Consider the following 14,799-nt stretch of genomic DNA (forward strand, 5'->3'; position numbering starts at 1 on the left):
TGCAGACATGCACCCCACACTAGAACCCCCCTCGGCCCCTCAGCCGTCCACACGCCATCAGAGCCTCTGTCATAGTCCCTGTCCCAGGACATCTTGTTTTAGCTCCCCCAAGTCTCACACATTCCCACCCCAGTCAACCACCAACCCCTTTCCAACACACCACAACCAAGACCACCACCAAGGGACAAGTTTCTGCTCTCCAAAATGGACTTCCATTCTAGAGCATTCTAGAGCATTCTAGATCACAGGTTCTCACCTCTGGGACTACTGACATTTGGAGCAGGGCCATCCTGGGCCCTGAAGGATGTTTAGCAGCATCCCTGGCCTCCACTCACTAGATGCGCCCCCCGTGAACGCTCACTGGCTCTCACTGTCCACACTCCATTCAGTTCCTGCGTTGCTTTGAGGAGAGCGTGAACTTTTATAGTAAGAAGTTAAGATGCATTTTTAATGCTAATGGAACTGAACTGGCTCCATTTGGGTCTCAGGACTATCCCCCAAACACCTTAAAGGGCTCTGCTGCTGTAATCACAATGTGAGCGGACAATGGAGAGTCCCCAGAGGACTGACAAAGGGAGAAAGGGCTTCCATGTACTGTGGGGCTGGGATTTCCTCCTGGGGGAGCAGGCGAGTCTTAGGAATGGGTAACATCTATTTTGTGAATTTCTCGCTATAGTTAAAAAGCTTAATGTTCAATTTTTGGCTACATCAAAGTCACCTCCCTGCCACTGTATTCACTTCATAATAATTAGTTAAGTTGTACATTTATGTTTTCTGCAGTATAATGAATATCTTACTAAAAAGTTTTATAAGAAGCCCTCAATGGTTAAAATGGTGAATTTTATATTATGTGTATTTTCTTTCACACACACACACACACACACACGAGCTGAAAATAAGATCACCATTAAAAAACAAACAACAGAAAGCCACCGCATCGCACCAGCAGGATCTGGGTGCCTGGGCGCAAGGCCATCTCGTCTGCTGCCGAGCCTGGGGTCACCCGGTGAATGAAGATGCCCGTGAGGTTCCCACCGATGATACTGATCTGCTCTAGCAATGCATCCCCCTGGAAGGCCAGCACTGTGACCTGGCTCAGGATCTTTCGGGCCGGCCTCCGCCGCACTGGGGCACTGCTACAGAAAGGGATGACTGAGCTCGTGTGTTGCCCAGAGCAGAAGGGGCGGCCAGGGCTCTCCCTCAGCCCCCTTCAGCTCCAGCATTCTGGAATTCTCCATGCCTCCCTTCCCACCATGACCCCATCCTGAAAAAGGCTGTCACCTGCCAACAGTCCTCACTCTGTCACCTGCTGGCCCTGGCCCCGCCCCTGCTCACCTGGCTGAGACGCAGAGACCCCTGGAGATGGGCTGCGGGATGCTCTCAGACTCCAGAAGGTCTAGGCAGAAGCAGAGGCTTAGACGGCGAGGAAACCAGCCCTCAAGGTCACGCACTCCTGAAGGAGCTCCGCTCACCCGCCACCTGTCCCCTCAGCTCCCCTCCCCCCTCCACTCCATTGCTGAAGCTGAGCCTTCTTGTCCTCCACCCTTCCTCGTTGCTTGGACCTTGGTTCATCTTCCCCCAAACGGAAGGAGCTGGTGGAGAGCTGCACTGGCCAGGGTCTGACTTACACCTTGTCCTTTGTGGTGTCTGAATGTTGCCAGCATTTTATAAGACAGGAAATCTAGAACCTGGACTTCTGGCTTCACTCCAACAGTCAGATCTGGCAGAACCCTTGGCCTGAGTTTCTGTGCTGACCTGCATTTCTGCACGGCAGCGACAGCCCCAGCCATCAGCTGCCTCCTTGGTACCCCAGGCCATGCCAGCTGCTGGCTGTGGGGGCCTCTGAGTTGGCAGCCCTAAGACTCGATGTCTCCAGGGGGTCTCCAAGTTCTGCATTTTAACATGCAGCCTGCGAAGCAGATGGGCCCCGGGCCCAGACAGCAGTTTCCCTGAGGGCAGTTGAGGCTGTCCTCCCCCTTGGTGGACCACCTGCCCACGAGGACCAGAGGGCCAGCAGAGGGTAGACAGCTGCTTATTACCTGCCAGAGCAGCCTGTGCCCAGCTCACAAGCAAAAATCTATCCATGATTACATTCGAACCAAATGAAGTTAATTAGACACTCCTGATGTATTTGAGGTCAATTCTACTAAAAGTGCGTGAAAACAGGACATTAAGCAGAACAGCAAGAGAAGAAAGAGCAATCATCACCCCTGTCCCCATGATCTCACATCCAGGCTGCACAGGCCTTGGTGGATCCTCTCAACCGATCACTGTTACAAATAAAACCACCAGTGATCTTGGAAAGCGGATTTCTGGTCACAAGACCCACTGCCCCACCACACAGGTGCATCTAAGTGGACCAGCAAGGGGAGCACGGGGTGCATGCGCCCCCTGGTGGCCACAGGATGAATCCCAGGTGGGGTGCTGAGTGCCTACTGTGTGCGAGGCCCAAGGCTGCAGCAGGTTTGCAGGTTTGGAAGGTAAGGAGCTGTCTGTGAGGGGCCCACGGCTTGAGGAGAGAGGACCAGTTAAGTCACAGATAGGAATAAGCCACAGGAGGAAGGGGAGGTCTCAGGAGCCAGCACGCAGGAGGAGAGATGCTCCCAAGGGTGCCTTGGCCAGGAGCAGTAGGGAATGCAGCCTGTTGCCATCTGCTGTTCCCGGAAGGCCTGAGTGTCCATGGTCCAGGGCAGCAAGGGGAAAGAGAGAGCAGCTGTCTGAATATCTGTACTAAGCTGGGCGTGGAGACAGATCAACTCCCTCAGCTGCCAGGTGACAACAGAAAGGACACCCAGGAGACAGAGCAGCTGGGCACCGGCTTGAACCGCCAGAGGCCGCAGTCAGGGCAGCGGTCCAGTTTACTTCCTTCTGTTGGGCCCCTGGGGAGACCTGGTCATCTCACCTGCCTACCTGGAGATCCCTGTCCTCACCTCCCCTCCCAGCTCTGTGGCCCAGCTCTGCGGACGGGGGCAGTGGCAGAGGTTGGTAGAGGGATGCACTCACCTGTCCTGTCTACAATCTCGTAATCCAGGTCTGCGTCACCCACCTTAGCTCCCGGGGAGGCTCCCCAGTCCCCCTCCAGGATTTCTGAGAAGCCACTGCAGAGAGAAAGAGGAAGACAGCTCAGGCCGCATGGCCTGCTCCCAGTCTCAGACCTGGAGCACCCAGCACCTGCCCAGCCCTTGTCCCTGGTGAGCTGCCAGAGGACCGGTATCGTCCAACCCTGACGCTCGTCCTGCTCTACCTGAAAGACCAGGGGTCCTCCCGGAAGTCCTCTGTGGCTCGCTTATACAGGGACAGCTGGCTGGGAGGCACAGGGCTGCTGGAGCGGAAGCTGTCCACCAGCTCACGGCTGGACGTGGCGCTCAGGTCCGACCAGAGCTGAGACTGGAGGATAATGAAGCAGGGTTAGCACGGAGTTCACGCAAGACACCCCCAGCCCCTCCCTGCTAAGGAAAGGGAATGTGTCAGGGCCCCTAACATCAGGGCCAAGGAGGGAGAGGGAGGGGAGGGAGAAGCACACAACCAGGGTACATTAGTTGAACAGCTACTATGTGCCAGCACTCTATTTGCTTTCTATACTTTATATCGTTTAATCCTCACGATAAATGCATGAAGTGGGCAATACTGTCCCACTCTACATATAAAGTGATCAAGGCCCTGAGAGTCCAGGTAACTGGCTAGGGAGGGTCACGTGCTGACAGGTGTACCGTGCAAGATGTTGAGTGGGGGTTGGAGAATATCAGGTGGACAATGGAGGCCTGGATGCAGCCCTCCATCTACTTAAGTATCTCTTCAGCACCTACTATATGCCGAGCCCCCTTCTGCCTGAACCTGGTTTGTCCCCAGCAGTGGAGGGGCACCAGCTGTACCTCGGAGGAGCTGAGGCAGCTGAGGTCACTGCTGTCCCGGGGGCAGATGGCAAACATGCGCATGAGCCGCTGCTTTCCCCTCCGACAGGGCTCCTTGGGCCCCGCTTCCTGCCTGGGCTGCAAAGACGCCAGACCGGCTGGTTAATTCAAGAATGGGCCCCTTGGATGCTCTCAGGGTTTCTACCCAGTCACCACCCCCGTCTCCACGCTCTCTCATCAGCTTCCAGACTAAATATTATGTCCCCTCTTCCCAGTTGGGACCCCTGCTGACCACCAGGACACACAGCACCAGGCTTGGTGAGCAGCATTTCATTTCTGTTAGAGAGTATATGTAGTTCCTTACTGGTTATATAAATGGTGCCTAATGTACATACAATACATCTACACCTACTTCACATAGAAAATGGGGGGTGGGGAGAGCAGAGAAATTACAGAACAAAGACTTGCCCACTGCCCAGCTGGTGTGGCTCAGGGGTTGAGTGTCAACTTATGATCCAGGAGGTCAGGGTTTGATTCCTGGCCAGGGCACCTGCCTGGATTGTGGGCTCAATCCCCAGTAGGGGGTGGGCAGGAGGCAGTAGATCAATGACTCTCTCATCATTGATGTTTCTATCTCTCTGTCCCTCTCCTTTCCTCTCTCTGAAATCAATAAAAAAAATTTTTTTAAAGGCTTTGCCCACCCTCCCACACACAGACACAGCAGTCAGCCTGTGCGCTCTGTCGTCAGTCTGTTCTAGACATGTGTGTATATATATATACATATATATATATACAGGTTTTGCACATGGCTGATGTGCCACCCCAGCTCGGCTCCCACCACACCCCACCCCACTGCACTCCACGCACACCCCACTTGGCAGTCTCCAGCCCTGCCCCCTGCTTCCGGGGCCCACACGGCAGGCAGGGCTTACCTCTTGCAGTGACTTGGCCTGCAGCCTGCGGAGATGCTGGCGCAAGTCGCAGACCTGGTCTGTCAGCTCAAAGACCTTCCTGCGGAGGGCATCCTTCTCTGTCAGGCCCTGAGAAATCTCCACCTGGGCTGAATCTCTGGCCAAGTAGGCCTGTGGGCAAGACACAAGGACACCCAGAGCATGAAGAGGCTGGGAAGCAGAACCCACGAGTCCCAGTCAGACAGAGCCACCCCAGAGAGCACCACAGTTTCTCGTCTGTGTGGATCCTGACTCGCGCGCCTGGTGTGTGGCAAACACTGGGCTCCCTGGACAGGCACACACCATCTGTTCACAGTTGTGTTACGTGTGTGGTGACACATCCAGTCTGTGCATGTGCACAGAAATGAAAGGAGGTACCAGATGTGACCTCTAGTCTTGGACAGTAAGCACCTCAGCCAGTGACAATGGTGGGAGATGAGAAGCTGTGTGGACCAAGGAGAGACCCCAAATCTGGAACCAGTTACCATGGAGGGTGGGGCCAGCTTCACAGGGTGGCCAACCAGCCCTCAGCCACAAGCACACAGAGGCAGGGGCTTCCTGAAACAGCAGCCGACAGCTCCTACTGCCTCAGGCCCCACCTGCCTCTCTGGGTACCTGGTCCCGCTCCTTCTGCAGCTCAGCCACCTGGCTCTGCAGGGCAGTCATCTTCTCCTTGTAAAGCTCACAGTCCATCTTCGTCTTCTGGAACTGCAGCAGGGTCTGCTCCTTCTCTTCCCAGTACTGGACAGAGGGGGACAGACACGGCCCATGGAGGTGGGGGGCGTCAGGGAGCCCACAGCGGTGCCAAGGAGAAACGGTGAATTCGGGCCTGTCCCCTAAGAGCCGATTTCCAGGAGCACCTGCAGATGCTGTGCTCAGCACACTGAACTGAGCCAACAAATCGCGAGTGGGTGCTACATGTGTAGTTGTTCTGTTCGCTCCCCGCCCCAGAGCGGAGCACAAATAATTTCCCTGCGCCTGCCTCAATCTCACCCCCTGGCTCCTTTCCCATCCTCCCTCACCTTCTGTAGCAACTCTGCAAGTCCCTGGCTCCCACCCTGGCCCAAGCTCCTCAACGCGGCCTTGTCCTCATTGCCCATCTGCCAGACCTGTTTTTTCACCACCCCACCCACTAGCTGTGACCGCTGGTCTCGGGCCGCGAGCTGGTGCTCAACACGGCTTTGACACAGGAATAAGTGAATGAACAATGTGTTAGTTAGGCAACTTGGTTCTAACTCCATGTGTGCTAGAGAATCTGTCTTCCCTAGAGTGAAGCCTGAGGGTCACCTGCTTCCGCTGCCGCTCGGCAGCCGCCGCACGCTCCCGCAGCGAGTGGATGCGGCTCACCAGCTCCTGCTTGCTCTCCAGGGCCTCGTCCAGGCTCTGCTCCAGGATGTCCTTCTCCGCCTGGCGCAAAGGGAGGTCAGCCCAGGCTCCCTCTCCCCACACGCCAGCCCCGGGGAACCTCGTCCCTAGAGCAGCAAATGTGAAAGCCGGGTGGTGGGATGTGGGACATTACTGCCCATGAGGCAGGAACATGGGACCTGAGGTGGGGAAGGTGCTGCACGGCTGGTCGAGAGCTGAGGCCCCTTGGGATAGAACCTCCTGCTTCAGGTCCCTGCAAGGGAGTTTCTGGGAGAGGAAACACCAGCAACACCTGCCCTCCCGCTCACTCTGCAGGCAGGGTGGTGGGCGCTGGCACAGCCCAGGTCGTGGCAGCCGAGCCCTGCACCCAGTGGGTATGAACTGAAGGAAGAGGTCTAAGCAGATGCTCATTGATTCAAGTAAACAGAAGGGAGGTGAGGGCCTGCACAGCTCCAGGGCATGGGTGTCCCTGACCCCTCTGCGTCCTGGAACCCACACTCTCCAGTGCAGCGTGTTCTGCAGGCAGACAGGTTTCTCTCCATCCCCCCAGCTCTAGAGGAAACTACATGACTTGTAACCAGCCCACCCACCCAGAGCAGCATGGCTGAGTGAGCTCTGTGGACATCCCAGGCCTGGTAATTCCATCAGCATTGGGGCTGGGGGGGGGGGGGGTCACTGGATTTTGTGTCACAGGGCCCTTGGCCACCTCACCAGGAGCCTGTTGGGTACCCCTGGGGGCCATGGGGAAGAAGTGGACCCTGCTGGGGCCCCAGGACCAACCAGGCTGAAGGTCAGCGAGCGGAGTTTCTCATTTTCCTCCCTCAGCCGGCTCAGCTCCTCAGCTCCTGGCTCTGGGTCATCAGCCATCTTCAGAGACCGCTCTCGAAACTCGCGCTCACAGGAGGCCGACAGCCTCTCCCGCTGCAGCTCCTGTTTCATCAGATACAGCTGCCGGGGGAAGCGGACAGGAGGGGCGTGTGAACAGTGTGCCCCGACCAGGGCAGACTCAGCAACACTGGGCGACGGGCACCCACAAAGAGGAGGGGGGAGTTCCAGGAGATGGGCCAGAGAGCAGCAGGGTGTCCCCCTAGCACCTCCTCCTGCAGGCCGCGGCAGCGTGTGGTGGCCAGCTCCTTCTCCTGTAGCGCGTTGCTGTAGTGCAGCGAGAGGCTGAGCATCTCGTCCTTCAGCTTCAGCACCTCGTGGAAGTGGGCGCTGACCTCACGCTTCATGCGGCTGTGGTCGGCCTCCAGCTGGTGTAGGCCCTCAGCACGAGCCTCGGCCTGGCCCAGGAGCTCCTGCAGCCGCCGGCACTGCTGCACCAGAGCCTCCTTCTGCCCCTTCTCCTGGCTCAGCTCCTCCTGCAGGCTGCTGATGGCCCCGGCCAGGCACTCGGTCAGCTTGGACGTCTCCATGAGCCCTGCAGGGGAGGCCTGGGCATCACTCCCTGCCCCCACTCCTTGTCCTCCTAGGCTTTGCTTCTTGCACTGATATTCTCAAGAAGAACCCCCCAGTCTATCCATCTCCTTCAAGGCTTCCAGGGTGAACTTCATTTGAGGTTTTGGTAAATAAACCACATGATTTGAGATTTTTGGTACAAGGGTTACCCAGTCTTGGCTTCCCTGGGAAACCCTGCTGTTCAGACCCCACTGCCCTCCTCAGCCCAGACATACTCAATGCTAATGCATTTCAATGTCATCCTAAAAAATAACCAGGAACATAAATCTGCATAGTTGATCTCTAAGTAACAAGCATGGACTGCGAGGGAGACAGGCAGAGATGTCTTCTCATGCAGTTTCCAAGGACGTCTGTCCTGCTCCTCTGAATTCCCAAACCTTTCAGCAGCTCCTCAGGGAAGCCTGAAATTACTCAATTAACAAAAATGGTCTTCTCTCCCCACAAGGTGGAGTGAACCTTTGCTTCGTGGGCAGAGCACAGGCACAGAGGGCTGCGGCCTCCACTCCCCTTCTGGCAGGCACCTCTGCCCAGGACTGGGCTGCCCTTCACCCCAAGCATGGGCCCCCAGTGGGCCGACTAGGAGCTCTTCTAGGGAAGGGATACTTCCCCTTCACCTGCACCCGAGAAGGTTGTCCTCTTCGTGCTGGCTAGTTAGGGACAGACTTTTCCTTCTAGAGCCCAAGGTGATGGGCTCCTTCTCCTACCGGCCTTCACTACAGTTAGTGGGGGTTCTCCTCATCCCCAGAGCACTGAAAGGACAGAAAGGAACCTCTGCCTGAAGGCATCAGGAAAAGTGTTGGGAACAGCATGCCAGCAAGGCGGGACCCCAGAGGTTACTAGGAACCAGAGGCTCCAATCGCAGGCCGGGCTCTCACCACTGAAGGTGCTGAAGTCCACGTCGGGCTGCAGCCCGGTGACCAGGGTGTAGATGTCGGGGCTATGGAACTTCAGGCTCTCCAGGAAGGCGAGGGCCCCGTTCTTCCCCCGTGTCCTCAGCAAGTCCAGCAAGTGCCCTTGGGAGACAGACAGTCTTGGCTAAGCAGACGTTGGGCGGGCTTCCCTATGGGGAGGGGGGTGGTCCTCGCACATCTGGGAATCAGGATCGTGGGGTGGGGTTCCTTCTGTTCTGAAAGTGGCAGTCAGCCTCGAGAAGGGCGAGGACATGTTTACTGAGCAACTACTACGACTCAAGTGCCGAGAGTTGGAGCTAAGAGACTAAGGAAGATGATCGCAGCTCTCAACACCTACCAGGCATGCTGGTGGATATGTGCAGGCACGTGTACCAAGCTCATGGGAGGAAAGAAGCAAACACCGGCACCCCGGGCCCCGGGCCCACCCAGACCCCATCACTCTCAGCTTGGATTCATTTCTCCTGCTTTTGAGGTTCATCAGACAACAGGCACAGAGAGCATCATGTCAACTGCCGCTTACTACTGGCTCCCCTTGGCCAGGCTGTGACCACTTACGACCGGCTCTCCGTGGCCCAGGCTATAACCACTTACTGCTGGCTCCTCGTGGCCCAGGCTATGACCACTTACTACTGGCTCTCTGTGGCCCAGGCTATGACCACTTACTGCTGGCTCTCTGTGGACCAGGCTATGACCACTTAATGCTGGCTCTCCGTGGCCCAGCCTTTGAGACAAGTGTCTTATGAACAGAAACTGAGTGAGTTCTCCTAACAACCTGACATGTTGGGAGAACACCATGAACTTCCCCATCTTTGAATGAATAAACACAGACTGTCAGTATTGGCTTCAAAGACATCTGGTCCCTAAGGGTGAATTGTGTTCCCTAAGGTGTGTCCACCTGGAATCTGTCAATGGGACCTTATTTGGAAGAAGGGTCTTTGCAGATGTAATTACGTTATGAACCTTGACAGGAGAGTATTCTACATAACCTGAGTGGGCCCTCAATCCAATGACAAGTGTCCTCATGAGAGACAAACAGGGAGAGACAGTCAGAGAAGGCCATGTAGAACAGAGGCAGAGGCTGGAGTGATGGGGCCACAAGCCAAGGGATGCCTGAGGCCCCCGGAAGCTGAGAGAGGCAGGAAGGATCCTCCCCTGGAGCCATCGGACAGCGCATAGCCCTGTCCACACCTTAATTTCAGATGTTTAGCTTCCAAACTATGAGAGAATCCACTTCTACTGTTTGAGGCCACCCACTTGGTGGTCATCTGTTATGACAGCTCTGGGGAAACAGATACCCGTCTGGAACTTGGGTCCCCTCCGCTGCTGGCTGGGCAGAGAGGCCGTGGCGCAGAGCTCACCGACTCTCATGGCGGTGTTGGTGAACCTGGGGCCGTGCAGCACCTCCTCTTCGTCCAGCTGGCCCAGCACCTTGGCCTGGCGCAGGTAGGGGGTGAGGCGGCTGGGGCAGATGCTGTGCACGATCTTGTAACGGTGGCTCTCCATCATCTCCCACAGCTTCTCCTCGTCCAGAGCTGTCAGCGAGGAATTGGTCCGGCGCAGTTCCGCCATGGCTGGGGATCCTGGACAGAAAGGGGGTGAAGGAGGGCTGGAGTCAGTGCCACGGCTCCCGGGCCCAGGGAGGCCTTCCCATTCAAACCATCTTCCCCATGTCACAGGCAGGGAAAGAAATGACCAGTGCGAAGAGGGTGATGATACCAACCCTGGCCCTGGTGTCCTGTGACCAGCAGGAGAAACATCAATCCAGTACCTGGGGCAGAGCAAGATCTGGGTTTCCTTTGCTTTCTGGAAGCTGGATTTGCCTCTGACACACAGGCTGCTGTCCCCAGCCCAGGCCCGGGTACTGGCTTAAGAGATGGGTCTAGACCACAAATTCTCAACACAGGGGATACAGCCCCACAGGGCCAGAAATTAAGTCTTGAGCAAAAATCTCTACTCTTCTGTGTATACCGCACAGATGTGCACAAACAGATGACAGTAATATTTCATGGCAAGTGCAGAAGGAAAGGATGCCTGGAAAGCTCCTCAGGGGTGGTGGTAAAGCCCTGACACTGCCCTAAGGTGACTGTGAGGTTGGACAAGCTGGCAACCAGAGGGAGTGCTCTGGTCTACATTGTACTCGCAGAGAAAGTATACTGCTTGTACTAACACGGTGGACACCTGTCATTTTCAGCAACCCCAGGCCACTTGTACTGAGAAACCCGGGAAGTGTGTTAGGGGAATGATACTGTAAAAGCACATTATAGATGGCTATAAAACCAGAAGGACTCTTCCAGGGAGTAGTCAAGGCCACGCCCCTTGGCTGGTGGGTGGGCGGTGATGGGGGGGGGGGTGAGGGTGTCTGAGGGCCGAGCTGCTGCAAGCCTAGGCAAAACCCTGGCTGGGTCCCAGACTCCAGGTTTGTGAATCAAGTGCCTGGAACAGCCCAGTCACAGCCCTGGAACGGCATCTGTCAACTTCCCAAGGGGTTTGCTCATGGGGTGGAGTCCAAGCTTTTCTGATAGGAGGACCTCAGAGGGCTCCTCCCAGCCTCCCACCCACAGAGCACTCCCTGGGCCCTGGCTCTATAAATGCCAGTCACTTCCCTGAGGCCCAGGCACAAGGTCCTATTAATCCATGTAAATCATCCTAAAATGGTTTTGAACTGTGGACTCTCTCAAGCATATAAAAACATCTGCAAAAGACAAGACGACTATCCGCATACCCCCCAGGCACAGTCACCCGAACTGACACTGAACTTCGGGCTCCTTTTTAAGGAAACGCATCTTTAGAGACAGCTCAGCCCTGTGCTCGAAGTCCCTCTGCCAAATGTGACAACAAACAACACATAGCACTTGGCCTGATTCTGTGTAAGCAGCAGCTTCTCACAGTGTCTACTGGTACCTCTCACTTCACATCCACAGCATCCCGCTGGACAGGGCACACCTGAGCAGGTGTTTGGGGTTTAGCATCTGGACACATGGCTACATAAACTTTTTCTAACTGCCTCATATGAGTAAAGCACAGTAGATGTATTGATGGTCCTGTGGCTGGGTGTTACGTTGTTTCTACTTTTCCTCATCACACTCGGTGCTGCCATGATGTACTTGTGCACAGGTGGGAGCGTTTCTCCTGGACCCGAGAATTCCTGTGATTTGGTACTTTTATGCCTCTTGCGAGGTGTACACCAAACATGCTCAAAAACCAGAGCAAGTCAGCCAAGTAAACGAAGAAAAATGGGAAATGGCCGTTGGAGGCTCCTTCTCTGTGGATAGCCTCCCACAACTCAGCCACAGGACACACTCACCAAGATGCGCACGCTCCTCTGTGCAGGTACTGTTCATGGTGCCGTGGTCACCGGTGTCCCCTCCTGGCTGCATGGCTGCATGTTGCAGGCTCCTCTGCACGATTCCGGGCAGCGGGACAGGGCTGGGCAGGAAGAGCCTGCCAAACCAGTGCCACGGTGATCCGATGACTACTACTTCACCCCACGTGACTTGCTCCAAAACTCAAAGTTCAGGTCCCAAAGCCTAGTGCAGGGGGGAAGGCAAACTTTGATCCAGGAACAAAGAGACAGGTCTTCTACCCCATGCTTTGCTCAGTAAATGCAGAAGCTTCCTCAGCACTGGGAAACAGGTGTCTGGAGAACTGGGCTTTGAAGCCTAGAATGACTAGGAGAGTCAGCAGGTGCAATGGTGACCCACTTGCTGTGGGCTCCCTGGGCCCCTCACCTCCAGACCAGACCCCACTGACCCTCCCCCCCTCAGTGTCCTTGCCAGAGGGAGGGCTTGCTGGACAGGTTGGGGGGTGAAGACGGGGAGCAGGCCATCAAGCTGGTCTGTTTCTCTGCCCTTGGGCAGTTCTCTCCTGATTTCTTCAGGGGAAGGTTGACGGATGCTCATGAACCATGGTGCTGTGGGTTGAGTGGTGTCCCCCCCAAAAGATATGTTAAAGTCCTAATCCCCCAACACCTGTGAGCGTGACTCTTGGAAATAAGGTCATTGCAAAGTTAAGATGAGGTCATTAGGTTGAGACTTAAGTCCCATATGATGGGTGCCCCCGCAAGGAGAGACCCAAAGTCTCACACACAGGGAGGATGCCAGGTGACAGCCAAGGCAGAGACTGGGGGGATGCCGAGGGCTGCAGGCAGCACCAGAAGCTCAGAGAAAGCAGGGGGCAGACTTTCTCCCAGGCCCTCGGAGGGAGCCAAGCCCTGCTGACACCCTGATTTTGGACTTCTGGCCTCTGAGGGAAAGGGTGGGGCTGGGGAGTGGTAGATGAAGTACGTGAGGCTGGTTTCTTTTTAGGTGAAGAAATGTTCTAAAATTGACCATGGTGATAGTCATATGCACTTGTGAACACACTGGAAGCTACTGAACTATGCTCCTTAAGTGGGTGAGCTGTGCAGCATATAAATTGGACCTCAATAAAGGCTTTTTTTTAAAAAACAGAAATACTGGCGACCATTCGCACTTGCCATGGCCCTATTTGGACAGGATGCAGATGAGGGAGGTGGTGAGGACGTCCCCTCAGCAGCCATCCTGGGCTGGGGGTCCAGGAAGAAAGCCCAGACCCCACCAAGGGCTCCTTGCTGCGAGGTGAGCATTGGGCATTTCATCATAGACCTAAGACTAAGTGTTCGTGGGAATTAGAGTCTGAAAATCCAATGGGAAGTCTCTTCCTTGACGAAGTAATGCAGAGTGAGAGCCAGCACCCTGAGTGGTGGGCAGGGCGTGCAGGGGGAGGCCACCTTGGGGCTCAGGGCCGGGGGTAGACACTCACTGTCTCAAATGAGGCAGTCGATTTCCTATAATATCTCTCAGCGATTTTCAACCAGTGTGCTTTAAGACTTTTTAAAACATGCCATACCTGCCTATTTAGTCAGAGGCACTGACCTCTTTCCCCTTAGATTATCAAATAAGAAAATGACAACAGCCAACACAACAGCAGTCGTCCGGTGTGAATGCCGTGTCTTGAATCATAAATATATAGGTCACATAACAGAGTTCCATCTTATTGGTCACGTCACATAATACAGTTGTGTCTGGTTGGTTAATTCTTGGTACTAGAAATCCTTATATACAAGTATAGGCACCTGTTTTTTTAAAAAGTCACTTTGGAGCAAAATGATAGATAATTACTATTATTACTTTTTAAATCAATCAAAAGTACACCTACTTTTGGATCAGCTCAGTATTTTTGTTGTGCTACAGAGTGCTAGTAATTAAGTTACGTGCCAGATGAGAAGGTTGAGAACCGCCGCTCTAGCCTGCTGTGGGTTCCAGAATCCTGCACCTCAGCCTTCGTGGGGGGTTTAAGGAAGTAGCAGTTCTCGTGGCTGAGAAAGTCACACTGCATCTGGCAATTCCATCACTATTTTTAAGATAATTTGAAATTTAAGTAAAATTAAAATTTTACTTTTAAATCACGGAGAATGTGATCTCCTTGTGGTAAAACCATGTTAGTGGATCTCTCTCTAAAAGTCCCTCAGTCTATATACTTATCTATTCATCTGTCCAATCCACAGATCTGTCCATTGTTCAGTGTGTGTGTGTGTGTGTGTGTGTGTGTGTGTGTGTGTATGAATTCATGGGACAGAGAGATAGAGACAGACAGCCAAAATCACTAAAGTCTTCAGTTCCTAAGATGTGGGTCCTCCTGTTTGGCCCCTCCCTTGTCAACATTCTTCTTGTACCCCAGGCTCAGTCTCTTGTCTTGCCTGTGACGTGGGGAGAAGAAAGTACATGCACACACACGCACGCATGCGCAGGACTTCAGAACAGGAACGGATGCCTTAGAGAACGCTGAGGGGATTTGATGACCCATAAGCATGATGGGCACCAAGCACAAAAGGGAGAAGTGCCCCCTGCCCCCTCAGCTCCACTCTGGCACCAAAGTGCCACTTTCCATGTGTGCCTGGCCCTCACCACCGAGAGCAGGCCACTGTCCTCGCTTCACACCTGAACCTATAAACCTCCCTTCCCGTCTTTCATCCTGGGGCAACAATGCAGCCATCAAAGCACAAACTGAGCATCCTTCATCCATCAGGCCCACACTGTGCCACATGAAGGTGAAACTTGGCCAAAGAGCACTCACATACCTTAATCAAGCAAAGCAGTTAACAAACCAGCACCGCGCCCTCCTCAGAAAGAAGCCACCCCATTTCCCCAGGACAGCTCTCAGCCCCCATTTCAGGTCCATCTGCCCTCCCGTGTGCTGACCTGCTCTCCTCAGGACCAACTCCACGCTGCCGTTTCAGGTCCTCCA

General features: G+C 54.7%; 1 protein-coding gene across 4 annotated transcripts in view; it reads right to left on the bottom strand.

Annotated features, from left to right (window-relative positions):
• The window catches only part of CARD14 (caspase recruitment domain family member 14), an 18,124-nt gene extending 6,093 nt beyond the window's left edge, over positions 1 to 12,031 (bottom strand). The window contains exons 1-13 of one of the 4 annotated variants that reach the window (XM_081162761.1): positions 11,840 to 12,008; positions 9,894 to 10,115; positions 8,500 to 8,637; positions 7,261 to 7,586; positions 6,947 to 7,114; positions 6,089 to 6,208; positions 5,417 to 5,542; positions 4,784 to 4,933; positions 3,873 to 3,989; positions 3,245 to 3,387; positions 3,004 to 3,098; positions 1,336 to 1,396; positions 944 to 1,136 (exon numbers count right to left, since the gene is read on the bottom strand). In XM_081162761.1, coding sequence (XP_081018887.1) covers positions 944 to 1,136; positions 1,336 to 1,396; positions 3,004 to 3,098; positions 3,245 to 3,387; positions 3,873 to 3,989; positions 4,784 to 4,933; positions 5,417 to 5,542; positions 6,089 to 6,208; positions 6,947 to 7,114; positions 7,261 to 7,586; positions 8,500 to 8,637; positions 9,894 to 10,115; positions 11,840 to 11,912 — 1,932 coding nt within the window. In that variant the 5' untranslated portion in view covers positions 11,913 to 12,008. Of the gene's footprint in view, positions 1 to 943; positions 1,137 to 1,335; positions 1,397 to 3,003; positions 3,099 to 3,244; positions 3,388 to 3,872; positions 3,990 to 4,783; positions 4,934 to 5,416; positions 5,543 to 6,088; positions 6,209 to 6,946; positions 7,115 to 7,260; positions 7,587 to 8,499; positions 8,638 to 9,893; positions 10,116 to 11,839 lie in introns of all 4 variants that reach the window. The other 3 variants (XM_081162762.1, XM_081162763.1, XM_081162760.1) reach the window with 3 other exon arrangements.
• Positions 12,032 to 14,799: the final 2,768 nt, after the last annotated feature.

This window comes from Miniopterus schreibersii, assembly GCF_964146895.1.
Source record: "Miniopterus schreibersii genome assembly, chromosome: 16".
NCBI lineage: Eukaryota > Metazoa > Chordata > Mammalia > Chiroptera > Miniopteridae > Miniopterus > Miniopterus schreibersii.